This window comes from Ictalurus furcatus, chromosome 22, assembly GCF_023375685.1.
Source record: "Ictalurus furcatus strain D&B chromosome 22, Billie_1.0, whole genome shotgun sequence".
NCBI classification, from domain to species: domain Eukaryota; kingdom Metazoa; phylum Chordata; class Actinopteri; order Siluriformes; family Ictaluridae; genus Ictalurus; species Ictalurus furcatus.
The window spans coordinates 20,368,148-20,385,781 of record NC_071276.1 but is presented as its reverse complement, the minus strand read 5'-3'; the positions used below and the strand labels follow the sequence as shown (position 1 = coordinate 20,385,781).

At 45.9% G+C, this 17,634-nt stretch overlaps 1 protein-coding gene across 2 annotated transcripts in view; it reads right to left on the bottom strand.

Annotated features, from left to right (window-relative positions):
- Window positions 1-17,634, bottom strand: part of ap1b1 (adaptor related protein complex 1 subunit beta 1) — a 28,332-nt gene that overhangs the window by 10,509 nt on the left and 189 nt on the right. Inside the window, exons 1-17 of one of the 2 annotated variants that reach the window (XM_053610747.1) lie at window positions 17,323-17,397; window positions 14,153-14,213; window positions 11,854-11,959; window positions 11,635-11,770; window positions 11,039-11,284; window positions 9,330-9,520; window positions 8,876-9,097; window positions 8,059-8,179; window positions 7,796-7,891; window positions 7,546-7,661; window positions 7,065-7,230; window positions 6,757-6,855; window positions 5,684-5,943; window positions 5,395-5,599; window positions 2,014-2,043; window positions 1,601-1,744; window positions 1,145-1,290 (exon numbers count right to left, since the gene is read on the bottom strand). In XM_053610747.1, the coding sequence (XP_053466722.1) occupies window positions 1,145-1,290; window positions 1,601-1,744; window positions 2,014-2,043; window positions 5,395-5,599; window positions 5,684-5,943; window positions 6,757-6,855; window positions 7,065-7,230; window positions 7,546-7,661; window positions 7,796-7,891; window positions 8,059-8,179; window positions 8,876-9,097; window positions 9,330-9,520; window positions 11,039-11,284; window positions 11,635-11,770; window positions 11,854-11,959; window positions 14,153-14,213; window positions 17,323-17,346 (2,369 nt within the window). In that variant the 5' untranslated portion in view covers window positions 17,347-17,397. Of the gene's footprint in view, window positions 1-1,144; window positions 1,291-1,600; window positions 1,745-2,013; window positions 2,044-5,394; window positions 5,600-5,683; window positions 5,944-6,756; window positions 6,856-7,064; window positions 7,231-7,545; window positions 7,662-7,795; window positions 7,892-8,058; window positions 8,180-8,875; window positions 9,098-9,329; window positions 9,521-11,038; window positions 11,285-11,634; window positions 11,771-11,853; window positions 11,960-14,152; window positions 14,214-17,322; window positions 17,398-17,634 lie in introns of those variants that run through there. The other variant, XM_053610748.1, reaches the window with a different exon arrangement.

Genomic DNA, 17,634 nt, shown 5'->3' with positions numbered 1-17,634 from the left:
CTGTACTTTTAAATTTAAAATAAATAAGTCAATATTAAAGTAAATAAAAGATAGACATCCAAACTGAACCAAAAATTAACATTCCAAATAAAAAATAAAGACAATAAAATGAAAAAAAAAATAAAAAACTAAACCAACCACCAAAGAACGCTTTAAATAACACGACAAAATTGTCTGAGTTTTTATTTCACCTCTAGAGGTCGCTCTCATACTGTATAATGACCGCGGACCCTTCTCAGCCGCTCGTGCAACGGACACGACCAGGAAAAACCGTCGCCGTGGAATTTTAGTTCCAGCAATCCGTTATCGATGCTGATTAATTGGCAAAACATTAATCGATCGACCTCTAGCCGCTTTCCTCTTGAGGCCAGAAAAGCGAGGATGTCACGCCGGCGCATCTTTCGAGCGGGAAAATCAAAAAATTACTAACGTAAGATGGAGGAAGGAAGGGGGTGGGGCTTCCAGATGATCGGTTAATACCGACGAGGTCAAAACACCTACGCAGCAGTCAATCATTCTAAATATTGATTAGCTCATCTGCGGTTGTTGCATTTCCCCTCCTTGATTTTGTCCGTAATTTAGTTTCAGCCGAGTAAAAAATGCGCTATCCGCCTTTTCTGCATACATGAGGGTTAGTTAGCGCTGACGGTCGGTTAGCGTTGCAATGACTCCTAGCCACGGACGGCGGTCACATCGTTGGGATTTGGCCTCGTGATCTCCAGACAACAGGGCAAACGCTCGTCTGTCGCACCACTCGAGAGCGGAGCTGCTAGAGGAAACGCATGAAGCATGTCGGGTCTGCATGATGGGTTGTGCAGCAGAAATGCAGAAAGGACGAATACGGAGCGATGCGGTATTGATCAGGATCCGTCTGGATTAGCTTGTATCGACAGAAACGGTCTCTGAAAGGTCTTCATCTTCATAACCTATCGACCGGCAGAACAAGGACCTGAAGCATAAACCAGTCCACCGAGTGCCGGGACGCGACCTAGCACACTCATCAACAGGAGCCGGCGCATTATCAGGAAGGAGAGCGGTGTCTTACGGACTTACTGATGCTGCATCGAGACCGAATACACAAGCAAAGAGAAGACGAGGAACCTGAGAAACGTATGGAAATCATGTGTAATCTTCTGATTCTCACCTGTTCTTGTTGAACTGGATGGCGAAGTCGGTCATGACGCTCATGGCCTTGTTGGTGAGAGACAGGTCCATGTGGATGGCACCACCACGCCGAGCAAACGTTCCCGAGATCTCCAGCCCTTTAGCCTTCATGGCCGGCAGCCACAGCTGCACACAGACGGACCGAGAAGGTTGTGGGCGGAGTTTTGGTTGTGAAGTCACATACAGTGTGTGTATGTCCAAGCACTTAATTCTATCCTAATGGGCGTGTCACACTTCAGATTTAAGCACACGGACAGAAGCCAGATGTTCGGGGTCTCAGATCTGATCTAAACAGATGTTCTTTTTATAAACTCCCTGAAGTCTGAGTGGATCAGGTGTGTTAGATTAACATCAGACCTAAACTTTGGAATAGCGGTTAACTTTCACACTGCTCATATCACTAACACACACACTGAGTCATCGCTAACACGCTCACCGTTTTGGGTGGCACATAGGCACCTGTCGCCATGCCGACACCCCCGCCGAGATCAAACAGGTCGCTGAGACCGCCTCCGACAGCCGGGGCACCGCCAAAACTCGCTGCCATTCCCACAGGAGCGCCCCCGAGACCCATGCCCATCTGTGGACACACGAAGAGGAATTCGTGACCCGTTTAGTTTCTTAAAGTTGCCGTACACATCATATCCAACCATAAAAAAACCTCTAGAGAGAATTAGTTTTCTACTGTTGTAAAAGTCGAAGGAACGGCCTAGTAGCATCTCTGCACCTTTATACCCTCAGAAACATACGAATATGCATAAACATACATGAATATTCAAATTAGGAATGTCCCCAACACTGATAGGAATTTTAGTAAGATATTTGTTCGAAAGGGAGCTGATGACTCACCGCAGGACTGCCGCCGATGTCTCCACCCATCTGCAGGAAAACAGACACGGAGACGGGGGTTAGAGAGCAGCACCGGGGTCGAGGGTATGATGTTGAGCTCAGGAGCGTGAAGGTGGCGAAACAGGAAGCGGTGAAATGACTAAATGGGAGGAGTCGTCATGGAAAGGTCTAACGGAGTGCTCCGATATCAAAACACGTCTCCGGCGTCAACCACAACTACTCACCAAACTGAAGACCAGCCACGACTGTTGCTACGGTTACATCTCGGGTCTCGGTACTGCTTTGCGCACTACACGTATATACGTGATCTTGAAGTGTTATTCATGCTTGTTGTCATGGTTACACCGCCATGGCATCAGGAGGAACATTTCCATGTTAGAGATGTTTCTCTATTAGACAATAACGCTCACGTGACGGCCAATCGATCGCGATCTACCGTAGCTGTGGTATTAGCGGTGTCTGTGGGACGCTACCTTCTCAACTGCGGTATACACTAGCAGAAGCAACACCGTCAGCGTGCACTAGCGCTACGGATTGATCGTCTAAACCCCTATGAGCACCAGGGGACCTGCTTCTACACACAGACACTGACTACGAGACTAATCTGTGATTAATAATAAATCTACACACACACACACACACACACCTCTCCGTCCCTATAGTCAGAGTAGGGAGTGGGAGACCGCACGTCCGCCCTGCTGTGTGCGCTCGTCTGATGGAGGGTAAACACACAGACAGACACAGAGACAGAGAGAGAGAGAGAGAGAGAGAGAGAGAGTGAGAGAGAGAGAGAATGTAATCGAGTGCAGTGAGAAGAAATGAAGAGAAAGATGCAGAACGCGCAGCTTTAACGAGGAAATGTCCGAGTGTTTGAGAACGTCGGGCCCCCGCTCAGCGTAGAGAGTCTAAACGTGTTGTGATTCTGAGAAACACAAATTTGCACCAAGAGCTCAGTAAATAAGTCGAAATAACTTCAACAGCTGAATTTCTTTCACACAGGCGCATCTCAAAAAACGTCAACATCGTTGTAAAGTTGATTTTTTTCCTCGCTGTAATTTAATTCAAAAAGTGGAACTTCCGTATCTTCTAGATCCTTTACATAAAGTGAAATAATTTAAGCCTTTGCGTTTTAATCCTGATGATTACGACTTTCGGCTCACGCTGAAAAATCCAGAATCTCAAAATATCAGAATAAAGAATCTCAAATACGGAATCGTCGACCTTCTGAAAAGCACGCTCATTTATGCGCTCGACACTCAACTCAAACTGTGAGCAAAATAACCTTTCTAACAGTTGTGACAGACTGCGTTTATACGAAAACCATCCAGTTTAGAGGGGTAGTGACGTCGTACCGCATCACGCCCTAACCCTAACCCTGCGTTATTCATACAACAGAACGATCTGGACGGTGTTATTCCACAACGATCCACAACAATTATAAACTTTCATTCATTAATGACCGACACGAAACATCTGAATGGTTTATAATTCAATGTAATGCCGCAGAACGTCTGAGAGACGAGTCACTTCCTGTTCTCACTGGGAGTTATAGCTGCGATAAACAGTAGTTCATTTACCAGCACCTATCTCTCTCTCTCTCTCTCTCGCTCTCACACACCCCTTCTGACCAATCAGACTCGAGAATTATTCTGTTTGTGTAGAAATCCGTCACTGGGGAAATAACGATAATAATTTAAGATAAGAGAATTATAATCACGACGTTCAGAATTAGAGTAAACGCACTGATTAAAATCATCATCAGAAAGAGAATAAGCACAACAATAGAGCTTGAAAAGCAGTCGGATTCAAGCGTGCGGGTTTCTTCAGGGGCAATAAGACTAATAAATCTTTTTTAAGTTGTGCATTTGAAATATATATTAAATAAACGGATGAAATGTTCCTCCTCCGTCATGATGATCTGTCTGCATGGGAACAGAGAGAACACGGCGCTCGAACGCATGCCAGTCATAAAAACAGCTGCCGAGGTGATGAATAAATAAATCCCTCCGTTCTGTGATCTACATCGTCATGAGGTCACTCATCTCGTTGTTCTTTTATTTCAATCTTTTATCTGTGCATCAGAAACCTGTGTGTGTGTGTGTGTGTGTGTGTGTGTGTGTGTGTGTGTGTGTGTATATATATATATATGTACGTGTGTTGCTTTGTTCATCTGTAATTCATTACCGTTTCGGATTCGTCTCCCATCTGCAGGTGAAGCGGAGACAAAAAGTAGAAGGAAGGAAAGAAAAAAAGACAGAGTCAAACAGCGGGACGTGAGAGAGTGAGCGAGTGAGAGAGGAGGAAGAGACAGGGAACACACCTCCAGTTAGTTGTAAAAGGCTGGGATGGTGTGCTTGACTCCTGACTTTGTGTAAGTGTGTGTATGATGAGAAACGGCGAGGAGTTACACACATCATTTACAGCACACTCCAAGCTACTGAACATTCTGTGAGGTTCCTTATTAATGGCTTGAAAGGAAGCGATTCCAAAACAAACCCAGCCATTCAATAAGGACAAAAGTAATGGCACCCGATAAAAAGGCATCTTCATGATTCTATAGGCTTCACTTGCCTCGTGGCTGCAGTATGGCTTTGTCTGACTGATTAAAGTTGAGGGAACAGGGACACTCGGGACGTTTACTTTATGGCCAAAGCCTGCGGCGCGGCTGTGTTTAGTGCCAGCTGCTGTTCCCTGCCAACTTCCATTTTACTGGATCAGCGTACAGTCGTACATTCCTGATGTGCTGGCAAGCTACTGTACAGCACCGGGCCCTCACAGCGCAGCTATTAGAACTTCGGAGTAACCACTGATGCCTGCAGGGGCGGGTGCGACAGGGGGAGGGGGCGACAGGGGGCGGGGGCGACAGGGGCGACAGGGCGTTCTAGCCCTGAAATCTACTTCAGCAGAAAATGGCAGGTTTATATCACAGCAGTTGGTCACAAGATTTATTTAAAGAACAAAAGATCAAGCAAACAATCTAAACATCTGTCTAAAGATCAAACATTTATTTCAAAATTAATTTTAAAAATGGCCTAAAGATGAAACAACCCAAACATCTGTCTAGAGATCAAATCATAAAATCTATCCAAAGATGAAAAAAAAAAAATCTTTAATATCAGCCAAAAGATCTAAAGATGTATCTACCCAGAGATCAAAGAAGTGTCTAAATACTAGCTAGTGTACTGAACTTCACTGGAAAACAGAATTAATAAATATAAAAAAGAAATTTAAATCCGAACGATCTCCTAATGCATAAAGTCATGTTTTGGGTCTTATTTATAAAGTGAGCTCAGATTTATTCCCGGTTCCTGAGCGCGTCTCTGCCTACTGTGCGTATTTACATACAGTGTGTGTGGGGAAGGGAGAGGTCATGTGACCTACCAGACTGTCCAGTCCTCCACCCAGCAGGTCCATGGCCCCCATCTGCATAGCAGGGGGTACAGAGGGCACGGTAGTGGTGGGCGGAGCCAGGTCCAGGTTAAGCAGATCACCCAAGAGATCACCCTGGGACGGAATGACAGCGGGAGGAGCATCTGAGACTCCTCCCACTGACTGGCTGGCATCTGGGCTTTCAGCACTCTCACCACTGAGAGAGAGAGAGAGAGAACATTTGTGATATTTATTCAGGAGTATGTGTATGAAAGTATACTGGCGTTTGTGTGAGACTCACGAGCCAGTGCGGGCAGGAAGGCGTTTGTGCTGCACCCCTCGGCTGCCCTCGACGAAGGCGCTGGGTGGTTTGTGGTAGATGGAGGCCAGCGTGCCGATGTGGCAGATGAGCTCCTCCAGCAGCGTGGGCTCGATCAGGTCCGTCTCCTCCGAGATCAGAGGCTTCTCGGCCAGCACCACCTCCTTCGCCGCCACGGGGTCGGTGGACAGCAGGCGCCAGTAGATGTATCCGCGATCACGCAGGTCCGGGTTATCCGAGTCCTGAGACGGAGCAGGCACAGAGATAAACGAGTGTGGGAGTGTGTGTGTGATATTACACACCATCTGGCCTCTACATCATAGAATACTGAGATTTTCAATCATCTCTTACTGGATTCTGATTGGTCAGAAGGTGTTGATTAATTCTCTATAACAGCGGCTCTGACCGCAGTGCAGCTTTAGATTAATGCGCTCGCTCTGATACGTTATCGTTTCCGTTATAGAGCCGGAATCATGAGCTTCAGTACAAGAAACCTCACCATATGGCTGGTAAAAGCGTATACGTGTATACAGTACATGTCCAGGCACAACTACTGTATCTACAAGCAGTGTTTATTAAAACGAAACATGACTGCCCCCTACTGGTCCTGAATTCCCTGCGCCCGCAGCATGCGCGTGATTCCGCACGAAATCGTACGATCCCCTTTCCTTCGACGCACGTTTTTAACGGCCACGTCTGTACGATCAGATAACGAATTATCGCATTAAGCTAAGAAATAAAATGATTATTTTTCACGGTATTAAGATCAACACAAGTACAAGGATTCCGCCTATTTATTAAAAACACGTAAACGAACAACACGCAAAGAGCAACCAAACAGCTGGCCGTCTGATCCGCCAGACTTAACATTAGCAAATCTCTAACTCTGGCTAAACGGAGGAAGTTCTGAGGAAATCTGTGATTCTGATCCGACGCAGCTCTGCTCGTGAAAATAAAAAACACGTCCGATTTGTTGTGTGGAGGTGCAGGTACACACCGATACACTTCTACACTACACATCTAGCTCAGACCGGTGTGTGTGTGTGTGTGTGTACCTGCGTGGCCAGGCTGAGTACTTGCTGGACGAGCTCCTGGGTCTCAGTGGGCTTCTTGAGGAACAGTTTGACGATAGCGGTGAGCAGCTGCAGCTGCACCTGTCCCGGGTGAACGAACACGAACACACACACACACACACACACACACACACACACACACACACACACACACACACAATAAGCACATTCTCTAGTGTTCCCCTGCTCAAACACAGGACCATCAATAGGACCGGAGTAGAGAACCACTTCAACACAGATTGAGATGAAGTACGGTAGTGTATATACATGTGAAGATGTGTGTGTGTTACCTGTGTGCTCTCATCATGGAACCCCTCCAGGAAGCTCTCGAGCAGCTCGTCTGCGTTGTCGATCCTCTCAGCGTATTCTCCCACGATCCAGATCATCGCTGCCCTCGCCTCGGGTTCATCCAGAGAGTCCAGGTTCTCACACAGAGTGGCAATCACACTCTCGTACCTACGCATGCGTGCACAGATGCACACACACACACACACCAAACTCCCAATCAGTTTCTAACAGTCCCTATTAGATGATAGCATTCATTCTTAGACAAATCATCACATCACTGCATCTAAACTCCACGTTCTCGAGTTTACAGAACGTTCAGGACGCGGTCATGAGAGACCACGTGACCAATAGAGATGTGGTAAATACCAGTTATTATATATGAAATAAATCTAAGTGAATAATATTGTTGCTGTGTTATAACGGATTTCAGCGTACAGCTCTATCGGCGGGCGTGGTGCTCGTGGGTACGAGAGGAACACCTACTTGTTCGGGTACTTGCGGAAAATGTCCTTGATGACCACGATGGCCTCCTGCACCACGTAGTTGACCTTGGTCTGGATGAGGTCCAGCAGCGTGCTGACGCAGCGCTCGGCCGATTGCTGAAACACACGGCACTAAGTCATCGACACCGTTTCTGTTCCGCTGTGTGTCTCACGCAGGACTAGCTATGTTCAGTAGCACATATACGCACGTCTGACGAACAGAGTCCGAGCGTAATTTAAAAAGATCTTACCTCTACTTTGATGGCACAGCGGCCGATGGCACGGACGGCTTTACGGACGAAGTCCACATCCACTTCGGTGGCGTATTCCTTCAGCTCGGCCAGCACCTGGGACACGGGAGAGGAAACGGCAGCTATGGGGTCAGTCCAGAAAAACGCTTGCAATTAATACATAATACAAGAACTGTATACCCCGAATAAGACACTATTAATCACTGATGCATCGCTCACAACATGATGTGTGTGTGTGTGTGTGTGTGTGTGTGTGGGGTCACCTGTGCGATGTTAGCCTGAGAGGCCAGGCGGATCATGATGTCTAGCTTCTCCAGTTTGACGTATATCGGGTCGTTATATTTCACAAAGAACACCTTCATCTCGTGCTTCAGGACCTCGGGCCTGCAGGGAAACACGCAGCGGGAGAAAGACAGACTCAGACACGTCACCACAGCACGTGGATCTCACGTCTCATCCTGACTTAACTTAGTTAACCGGTTAACTTAAACCAAATAACTAAAGAAGCAGTCCATGTGGACCTCCACCCCTGGCCCTCCACCTCCAAAACACAACCCGCACCCCTGGCCCTCCTCGCCCAAAACACAACCTCCACTGGTCTAAGGGACTGAAATACTCATATGAAAGGCTTAATTTTAAAAAATATATACACCACTGAAATACATTTAGAGAAAGTTATTTAGAGTTAAAATGAATAGTTAGGAATGAAGTTAGGACAGGCATAAAAACGTGTTTCAGTCTCAAATCATAATAATAATAAAGAAATAGAAAGGTTGTTGGATTCTGAGCTACAAGTGATCAAGGATGAATATAAATGTTTGAACATGGGTCTTGTTATTGTCGGTGATAACTGAAGCCTTCAGTGCGGGAGGGTTTTTAAACTGCTCTTTACCAAGAGATCAATCATTTATAAAGCAACTGACTGACAATCCTCTAATATTAATCTGGCCTCAGACTAAAATAAAAAAAAAAAAAAGTGAAGCCATATATACACCTACATGTATATAGAATATAAATGACTAGCATGGTGAACAGAATCGATAATGAACCCGCTCTGTAACCGTCTCCGGTCCCACGCACCGTTTCTGGACGATCAGGTTGATGTTCCTCAGCGCCACGTACTGCAGCTCGGGTTCTGCGGAGAGCAGGGTGACCAGAGGAGGGGCCAGTTTCTTCAGCAAGGTCCCGTAATAGTCCAGGTCTTTAGGGAGCATCTCCATGAACTTCATGAGCACCTTGACAGCCGACAGGACCACGGCCGAGTTAGCGTGAGACAGCCGGGGGGTCACTCTCTCACAGATACTGAGGAGACACAAACGTACCAGGTCATCACTTATAAACGGAGAGGCAGGAGGAACAGATTTTTCAGACTATTCCAACACCCGAGACCAGAAAAAACACTTCACCCGAAGTTGGTCTCGGATGCTGGAATAGGAGTTCTGGATCGGACATGCGTATTCTTTTGTTTAATAAAGTATTAGAAATTTTTTTCAGTGTGCTAATTCAGAGGTGTGAGCCAGCCTTGACCTCTGACCTCTGGGACTCGCGGTCGTCGCGGGGTGTGTAGTTGGCCAGACAGTCCAGGATGAAGATCTGTCCCCACTCGGTGCACTCGTTCAGGGCCGTCAGCAGCTTGTTGATGGTCTGAGGGTTCAGGTCCAGCAGGTTACTGTTGGGGTGCGACTCCGCGATCTCAGACAGAGCGGCTACGGCGTTCGCCACCACCTGAGAGAGAGAGAGAGAGAGAGAGAGAGAGAGAGAGAGAGAGAGAGAGAGAGAGAGAGAGAGGCACTGATTAAACGCTGGGTCCATTCCCCATCACATAACAGCACTTATGTAGAACACTAGGTGTTCCTCTAGGGTGCGGGACGCTGCTGCTCGAGGTTTCTGGGGGAAAGTCACGGACTCGTACTCAATAAAGTTGCTAGGACTAACCTGCCGGATCACTTTACGCATCATATGACATGAAGAAGGAAGAAATCTGAAGACACTTAACAAAAAAAAGGACCAGAATTTTTTAAAATTAAAACTAATTTCCAGTTGTTGAGAACAGCGGTCATCAGCGATTGGTCATGGGGAACAGGGGTGATGAGTGATTGGTCATTTGGACCAATGGTGATTAGTCGTTGGGAACGGCAGTGATTAGTGCTCGAAATGACACATTCTGGACAGCGTTTAAATCAAACGGCTCACATGGGACAGTGGAAACTGATGAAGGTGGAAGAAAGCAAAGAAAATATCATTTTTAAATGAAGCCTCTCATTTTCCGAGCACAAGACACAGCGACTTTGTTTTAACGGGTGCCAATACTTTAGTCTTGCTGACAATAAAGCACAAAGACTGTTGAAGTGGAAAGTGCATCAGAGAGCAGAAACGATCAGCACTAGGTCTAACTCCCTGTTCAGTACACATGGTACCTGGACCAAAAGCGTAACCAGACTCGGTACCGTTACTTCAGCAGTAGAACTGCGGTACTGCAGCAGTACCGGTACTTCAGCAGTAGAACTGCGATACCAGTACTTCAGCAGTAGAACTGCGGTACTGCAGCAGTACCGTTACTTCAGCAGTAGAACTGCGATACTGCAGCAGTACTGGTACTTCAGCAGTAGAACTGCGGTACTGGAGCAGTACTGGTACTTCAGCAGTAGAACCTCGGTACTGCAGCAGTACTGGTACTTCAGCAGTACTGGTACTTCAGCAGTAGAACTGCGGTACTGCAGCAGTACTGGTACTTCAGCAGTAGAACTGCGGTACTGCAGCAGTACTGGTACTTCAGCAGTAGAACTGCGGTACTGCAGCAGTACTGGTACTTCAGCAGTAGAACTGCGGTACTGCAGCAGTACTGGTACTTCAGCAGTAGAACTGCGGTACCAGTACTTCAGCAGTAGAACTGCAATACTGCAGCAGTACTGGTACTTCAGCAGCAGAACTGCGGTACCGGAGCAGTACCGGTACTTCAGCAGCAGAGCTGTGGTTAATCCCCCAAAACATTTTCACTCTTTATGATCAGAGAGTTTGTTATTTTCATTAAATTTATAGCTATTACTTTATTACAATATATTTATATGTTTGTTAATTTTATAACAGAATAATTAAAAGATAAAAAATTATTTTTAAAATAATTATAAAACGATACATACTCAGTAATACAATTAAACACTACCAATAAAAGGTATAGTTAAATAATGAAGCTATTTTAATGAGTTAATGCACTCTGAGTAAGTCAGGGTGGAGGTTCCTCACCATGGGGTTGGAGTCGGAGATCAGGTCCTTCAGCGTGTCCAGGAAGCCCTGATCCTCCACCAGCTGGGCGTTGATGTCGTGGAGTTTAGCCACACACACGGCCGCGGTCTTCCTCACGTAGGGATCCTCGTCCTTTAGACACTTGCGTAGTGGTTCACACAGGTACTCTGTGATCTTGTCCACGCGGATGCAGCCCATGGTGCGCACGGCCAGCGCTCGGATCAGAGGGTTCGGGTCCTCGCAGTCCTGCGGAGTTCAAAAAACCCCCAGAGATCAGCTGGGTTCACTGCTGCGCTTTAATCAGCTGCCCTCTAGTGGAGATCGAGGGGAAATGCAGCTGATTCCCAGTAATTTCCCTTCTCAACGTTCGGTAATAAACCTGTTATATTCAATAACCATCGAAATTCACTGTCCAACATACTTTATATTACTAATGACTTAACATTATCCTGACTAATCCCACCCTGCCCGTGATTACACACCACTGGAATACATACAGGACATGTTCGTGTGTTCTCAGTGGTTTTGTGAAGAAATCCAGGTGTATAACGTATAACGAAAACGCTGTAATATAAATAATTCGAGGTGATTCGCACCTTGACGAAGGTGTTGACGGCCATGATGGCCATGTCGGGCTGGCTCTTGGCGTAGTTCATGAGGTACAGGTAGACCAGCTTCTTCAGCTCCAGGTTGTCCGTCTGCATGCAGTTCACCACGTCAGGAAACAGTGCGCTGCACACAGACGAGATGGCCGCCTGAGTCACGCCCACTCGCTCGGTGCAGCTTACGGCACTTTACAGTTTCAGTAAACTCACCTGACATCTTTACCCACTGTCATGGAGGCGATCACCTTCTTCACCGCCTCCTTCTTCTTCTCCTTCTTATCGCTGTTCAGCTCGGCCTTCAGCTCAAAGATCTCCCCTGTGAGAGCGCGTGCGCACACACACACACACACACACACACACACAAAATCAGCTCACTGTGTACACTGTACCGTCTCGTCTCCGTCCTCAACAGCGCCAACACACAGAGGTGCCGCTCTGACCGTGTGTGTGTGTGTGTGTCAGAACGTAAACACAAAACTGGGGTGTAAGTTCACCAGACAGGTCTGAACTGTTTACTCTGATAACTCAAACATTCCCACCAAAGACAGCGGGAAATCTATCACACACACACACACACACACACACGCACACACGTGCACACACGTGCACACACCACCAAAGGGGTTTCAGTTTAATGTGTGCGGTCTCTTTCATTCTCAGTGAAGGAGGTGTGGCCTATATAGTCATCAGTGGCAGTCATGTAGGTGAAGGAGGCGTGGCCTCTATCTTGTCAGTCCCAGTGAAGGAGGCGTGGCCTCTGTACCAGGGCTCTACAGTAACAATTTCTTTTAGGAGCACTCGTGCTCCTAATTACAAAACTTTAGGAGCACAGTTAAAAATTTATGAGTACAGTTGAAGTTTAGTTTGTTGTTTTTTTTGTTTTTTAGAGATGGTGGCGTTAATGTGCCACAATACCACACACAAGTAGCATGAGAAAACCTGAGCTGGTCAATTATGACAGAATTTAGGAACACAGTGGGAGCCATGACACATTCATTTACCTTCTGATAAACTAAATCTAATATTTCCAGTTCATTTTACAGACTGTATGCAAAAAGCCACCGTTAACCTGTTTACCTTGTAAACAAATACAATAAACATCAATGTTCAGTGTGTGAAATCTGTTCCTCTTAAATATATTTAAAGCTACACCATCAGACATTTCCACTGTCATGGTTCTGGGCTGGAGTCAGTTCTCGACCCGCTCTGTGTGTATTGTGTAGATATCTGAATAATCTCATATAGGATGTGATTGGGGGAGTTCATTTACCCGTCAGATGCACAGCGCTTTAGACAAAGACACATTTCTGTCTTTACAGTTTATTAGTTTTTTGTTTATTAGTTGTTCCTTTTAAATCAGTTCCCCAGTACAGTGTTGCCATGTCTGCTGATAATATTGAGTTATTTTGGGGGATTAAATCGAAACATGGAAACCAGAGTTGACTTTTCTGGTGATATCTGGCAACCCTGAGTTTAAATGAGGTGAGTGCGCGGCGTATTAGAGTTGGCGAGAGCGTGAAGGAGAGCGGCAGTGTGCTGTATGTTTACAGACTGAACAGTCGCTACTCTCGATTATGATTGGTGAGGAATTATTTAATAAAGAAGTTTGAAATGAACCCACCTTGTAGCGTTAACAGTATTATTAATTTACCGCTGTGTCTACACGAGCAGGTCGCAGGTGCAGGTCATTTTGCGGGATCAATAAAAGATGGCGGTTTGAGAGAAGCAGATGATGTAGAGTTACTCTCGTCATCGTAAAGGCTTCTCTGCAGTACTTCCACACTTGTTCGGTTGACTGAGGAGACGAATGCAGTGTGAAAGTAACTGTAGCTCGGAGTGGCTGCATTCTGGAGTTGTAGTTTTTATTCCGATTGTATCATACAACTCCGGACAGGTCACTCGCACCGGTGCGAATCAATATTTATTCACACACAAAGAACTTTTCAGTCACAAATGCGAGTGAAATGGTCGCACTGTAGAGCCCCGAGTATCTGTCAGTCCCAGTGAAAGAGGCGTGGCCTATGTGGCTATCAGTCCCAGTCAAGAGGGTGAAGGGGGCGTGACCTACCACTCCTAAAAATAACAGACGCTGCAAAATTATCGCAATAAAACACTAGATGTTACGAAGTGAAAGCGTCCCATCACTAATCTCAAACCCCGCAGTCCTACGTTCGCCCATCTGACAGGAGACACAGTGAAGGGATAAAGGGCTTTAATCTGTTCTTTCTGAGAGGAAGAGAAATAACTCCACACTGCGTGATGTACACAAACCGGAGCTGTAATTAACGCTCCTGGGTAATTAAATGAGACGACGCGCTCAGACGTCCTGTAAACAGAGAAGATTATTATTTAGCGCTGATGAGACGGCGTGAGGCTGGGATTAGTCCGCTGCCTCCCTACGTACTCACCACAGGACGTTTCCTGCTCTTCACCTTCCGCTTTCCTGCTAAACGGAGCGCAAATGAAGAATAAAAATAAAAGAACGAGTTACAGCGAGAGAGTTACGTACCCTTCTTGGTCGTGGTGAAATATTTCGAGTCGGTCATCTTGGATCCTAAGCCTCTGTTTTCCTGCGCAGGAATGAAAGAAGGAGTCAGAAGGAGACACGATAAAGAAAGAGAAGAGCGAGAGCAGGAAACTCCAGAAGTGCACGATCAGGAAAAATAAAAGGAAGCTCCCCGTCCTTATCCCGGTGACCATCAGCTCCGAGGTCTCCGAAAAATACTTGGGAAGCGGTTTGTTTCCTCCTTATTCAGCTGAAATATCACACAGCCTCATCCACACCATCTCTCTCTCACCCACCCCCCCACCCCCTCGTTTCCTGTTATCCACATCCCCAATCCCAAAAGTCTAATCCTCACCTTTACGAGGCAGAGGTCCTCCAAACAGCGAGAAACCCCCCCCCCCCCCCCAAAAACACCTAATAAAGGGAGGGAAGTTAGATAAGGCACGCCGGACATCCTGCTCTGAAATGAACCTGAATATTTCCCCTTCACTGAAAACTACAGCTGGGATTAAAAGCGGGACGACACGACCAAAAGCATCGTACCTCACTCGTTTCATACCATATTATTAACCGTCATTTACTCCTTTAGACGTTTTAAACAACACTGCATAGCTGAATAAATAAAAAGAGAACAATACACACTGAGAAAAGGGAAATAAAAGAAAGAAATTCCGTACAAACCGCTGACTTGCTCATTTTAAAGATGTAAATGTGTACTGTGTAAACAGGATTAATAAAGAGAAATGACATGACATTATGGGTGGATCCTTCATCATCATCATCATCATCGTCAGTTTATTAGTGTTCAGGCTGTACAACACAGAACCGCGTCAGAACACGCAGCTGTTTAAACACCGGCTTCTGTTTACACGGAAGACACCGGAACATCTGGGAGCACGGCGAGGACACGGGCCAACGTTTACACCGTTTCCCACCGCGTCCGGTTCAACAGCTGCGCAAGAAGCGAGCGACGCCGAGGACGCAACCGGGACCGTGGGGTGGGAAGTGTGGGCGGGGCTAGCGGCGCTGCTCGATGCTGATTGGATATATCCGGGTATAACAAATCATCACGCTACACTGTATAGACACGCACACACACACCACAATCGAACACATAAACTGGCTGATTTTTAAAAAATAATTATAATCTACATTATTATATCATCAATAAGGCAGGAGGGTTGTAACCACGGTAACCATCATTCTCACCGAGGACACATCCAGGCCACCCAGTTATTTATTTATTTTTATTCACACAAACACAGTAGATTCAATTTACTCGGTACCTTTCACGCCTGGAAGGCGTTTTCACGCTCGAGTTATACTTACAAATAATTTCCTTCGCAGCGCAAAGGCGGGATTCCACGACGTCACACGCTTTTTTGCACGCGGTTTCAGACAAAAATAGTCGCCTTTTTCCCCTTTATTATTATTATTATTATTATTATGATTAAAGGGCACCGAGTCACACCTGCGTGCGTGCGTTAACGCGTGTGTGTAACCCGGTACGGGCTTAAAGGAACACGCGTCTCGGCTGTTCCCTTGTGATCGGATCACTGGAACCGGACATCACGTGAACAATAAAAGACCTTCACCTGGCCTCGTCCTCTTTACGGAAGCGCGACTGCAGCCGCTCGTACCCGACTTCCTGACTTCTCTCTAATATCAGCTACTTCCTCTATTTACTTTCTACACTCGATTTCACTCGATTTCACAGCCACGGAACCACGACTCGCACCGAGGCCGCTTCACAGATCACTTACGCTGGAGAAATCCAGGAAGCGTCATGTATTATTCACTCCCGAGAACCTGCAGGCCGCGCCGCAGGAAATTTAAAACCGACCACGACGCTCAACACGTCCAACGCTCTCAAACAAACTTGTTTTGAGCATCAGAAGCGTTCCGACCTGAATCCTGATTGGTCAGAGGGTGCCGGTTAATTTCCTATAACAGCAGCTCGGGTTTATATACACCTTATCGTTTCTATAGTAACGGCTCGTCCACGCCGACTTGTTGACCTTTCCCGTACGGAGAAGAGTGTGCGTTTAACATTTTATGGAAGGAGTCTCCAGCGTCGGCGCTCCGTGTTCGTCCTGGACGAATAAGAACACAGAAATAAAGGCTGAAATGAAAGACAGGACGTGTGTGTGACGTGACGTGACGTGTTTCTCGGTATCAAGCAGCTTTTAAACATTACACAAGAACTCGTTTCGCTGACATTTCCGCAACTATAAACGGATAAAAAGCACGGCGTGTCGCTCTCGAACGGATTAAAACCCGATTGTTAAACTGGTGTTGTGTAAGAGGAATAAAACACCCAAGGATGTGCTGCTGTAGAAGAATAATCAACCTCATCACTGTTTCATTACTTACATAATACTGTATAACACTCTTTATATAGCGTTTTACGATAGAAATAAACGAGAGAATAAAGCTTCTTTCAGATGTAGAATGTCTGAAAGATGTCAAGTGTCCAGTATTTAACACCGCAGCCCTGGAAAAAGACGTCAACAACGAATTCAACGTCATTCCTCAACACTGAAACGCACTGCATACTTCCGTACTAAACAGTACAGAGAACAGCGCTGTGCGGCGTATTAGCGTACTGTTTTGACGCACTATGTAGTACGCTAGTATGCATTTCACAACACAGCTTTACAACGCGATTTTCTTACTAAATAACGACCGCGCACTAAAACGTGTTTGTGTTCACTGTATTTACACTGATAAACATTATTAATCCGACTTCGTCATAATTAAAGTGATTTATCCAGAGTTTAAAATGTAAACGCTATCTAGCTCGCCGGTGACAAGTTTCCACACTGAGCTAGCTTTAAAAAAATAAAAACACCACAGCATGCTAACTCACTAGCTAGCTAGCTTAACTACCTCGGTAACTTCGTGAACAACCACCTAACACTAGCTGGTTAGCTTTAGTTTTTAGCATTTGCAGTGAGTGACATTTACATATTTATTTTGTTTAAATAAGCGACATTTTGAAACTAGAGACATAAACTCAACTAAAGCTAGTGCTAGCTAGTACGCTAGTCGCATTTAAACACTGACGTGGAAAACGCGGAAACAAAAAAAAAAGTTAAAAAAAAAAATAAATCACAAATATAAACTATATTTATATTTTGTACAAATAATATATCTATTTTTTTAATACTCACGCATAACTGACTCGCCCACTCCATTTTTGTGCGTTCGCGAATTTGAATGAAGCTATCGCGAATACGATGAAACACAGGCCGAATCCCAAACGCCTTTCTAGAACACTAAGTAGTGCACTCCATACTGGACGGACGTCATCTCGCCTGCGTAGTAGTATTAGTGGTAGTAGTAGTGCGCTTGTATAGGGAGCACAGCGCCATTTGAGCTTCACCCTTGCTAAAGCTAATGCGATGGACATGACCTTGTTTAGCCGGAGATTTAGAGATATTTAAGCTGTTAATCCTGCCGCCTGGATCCTCCCGAGCAGCCAC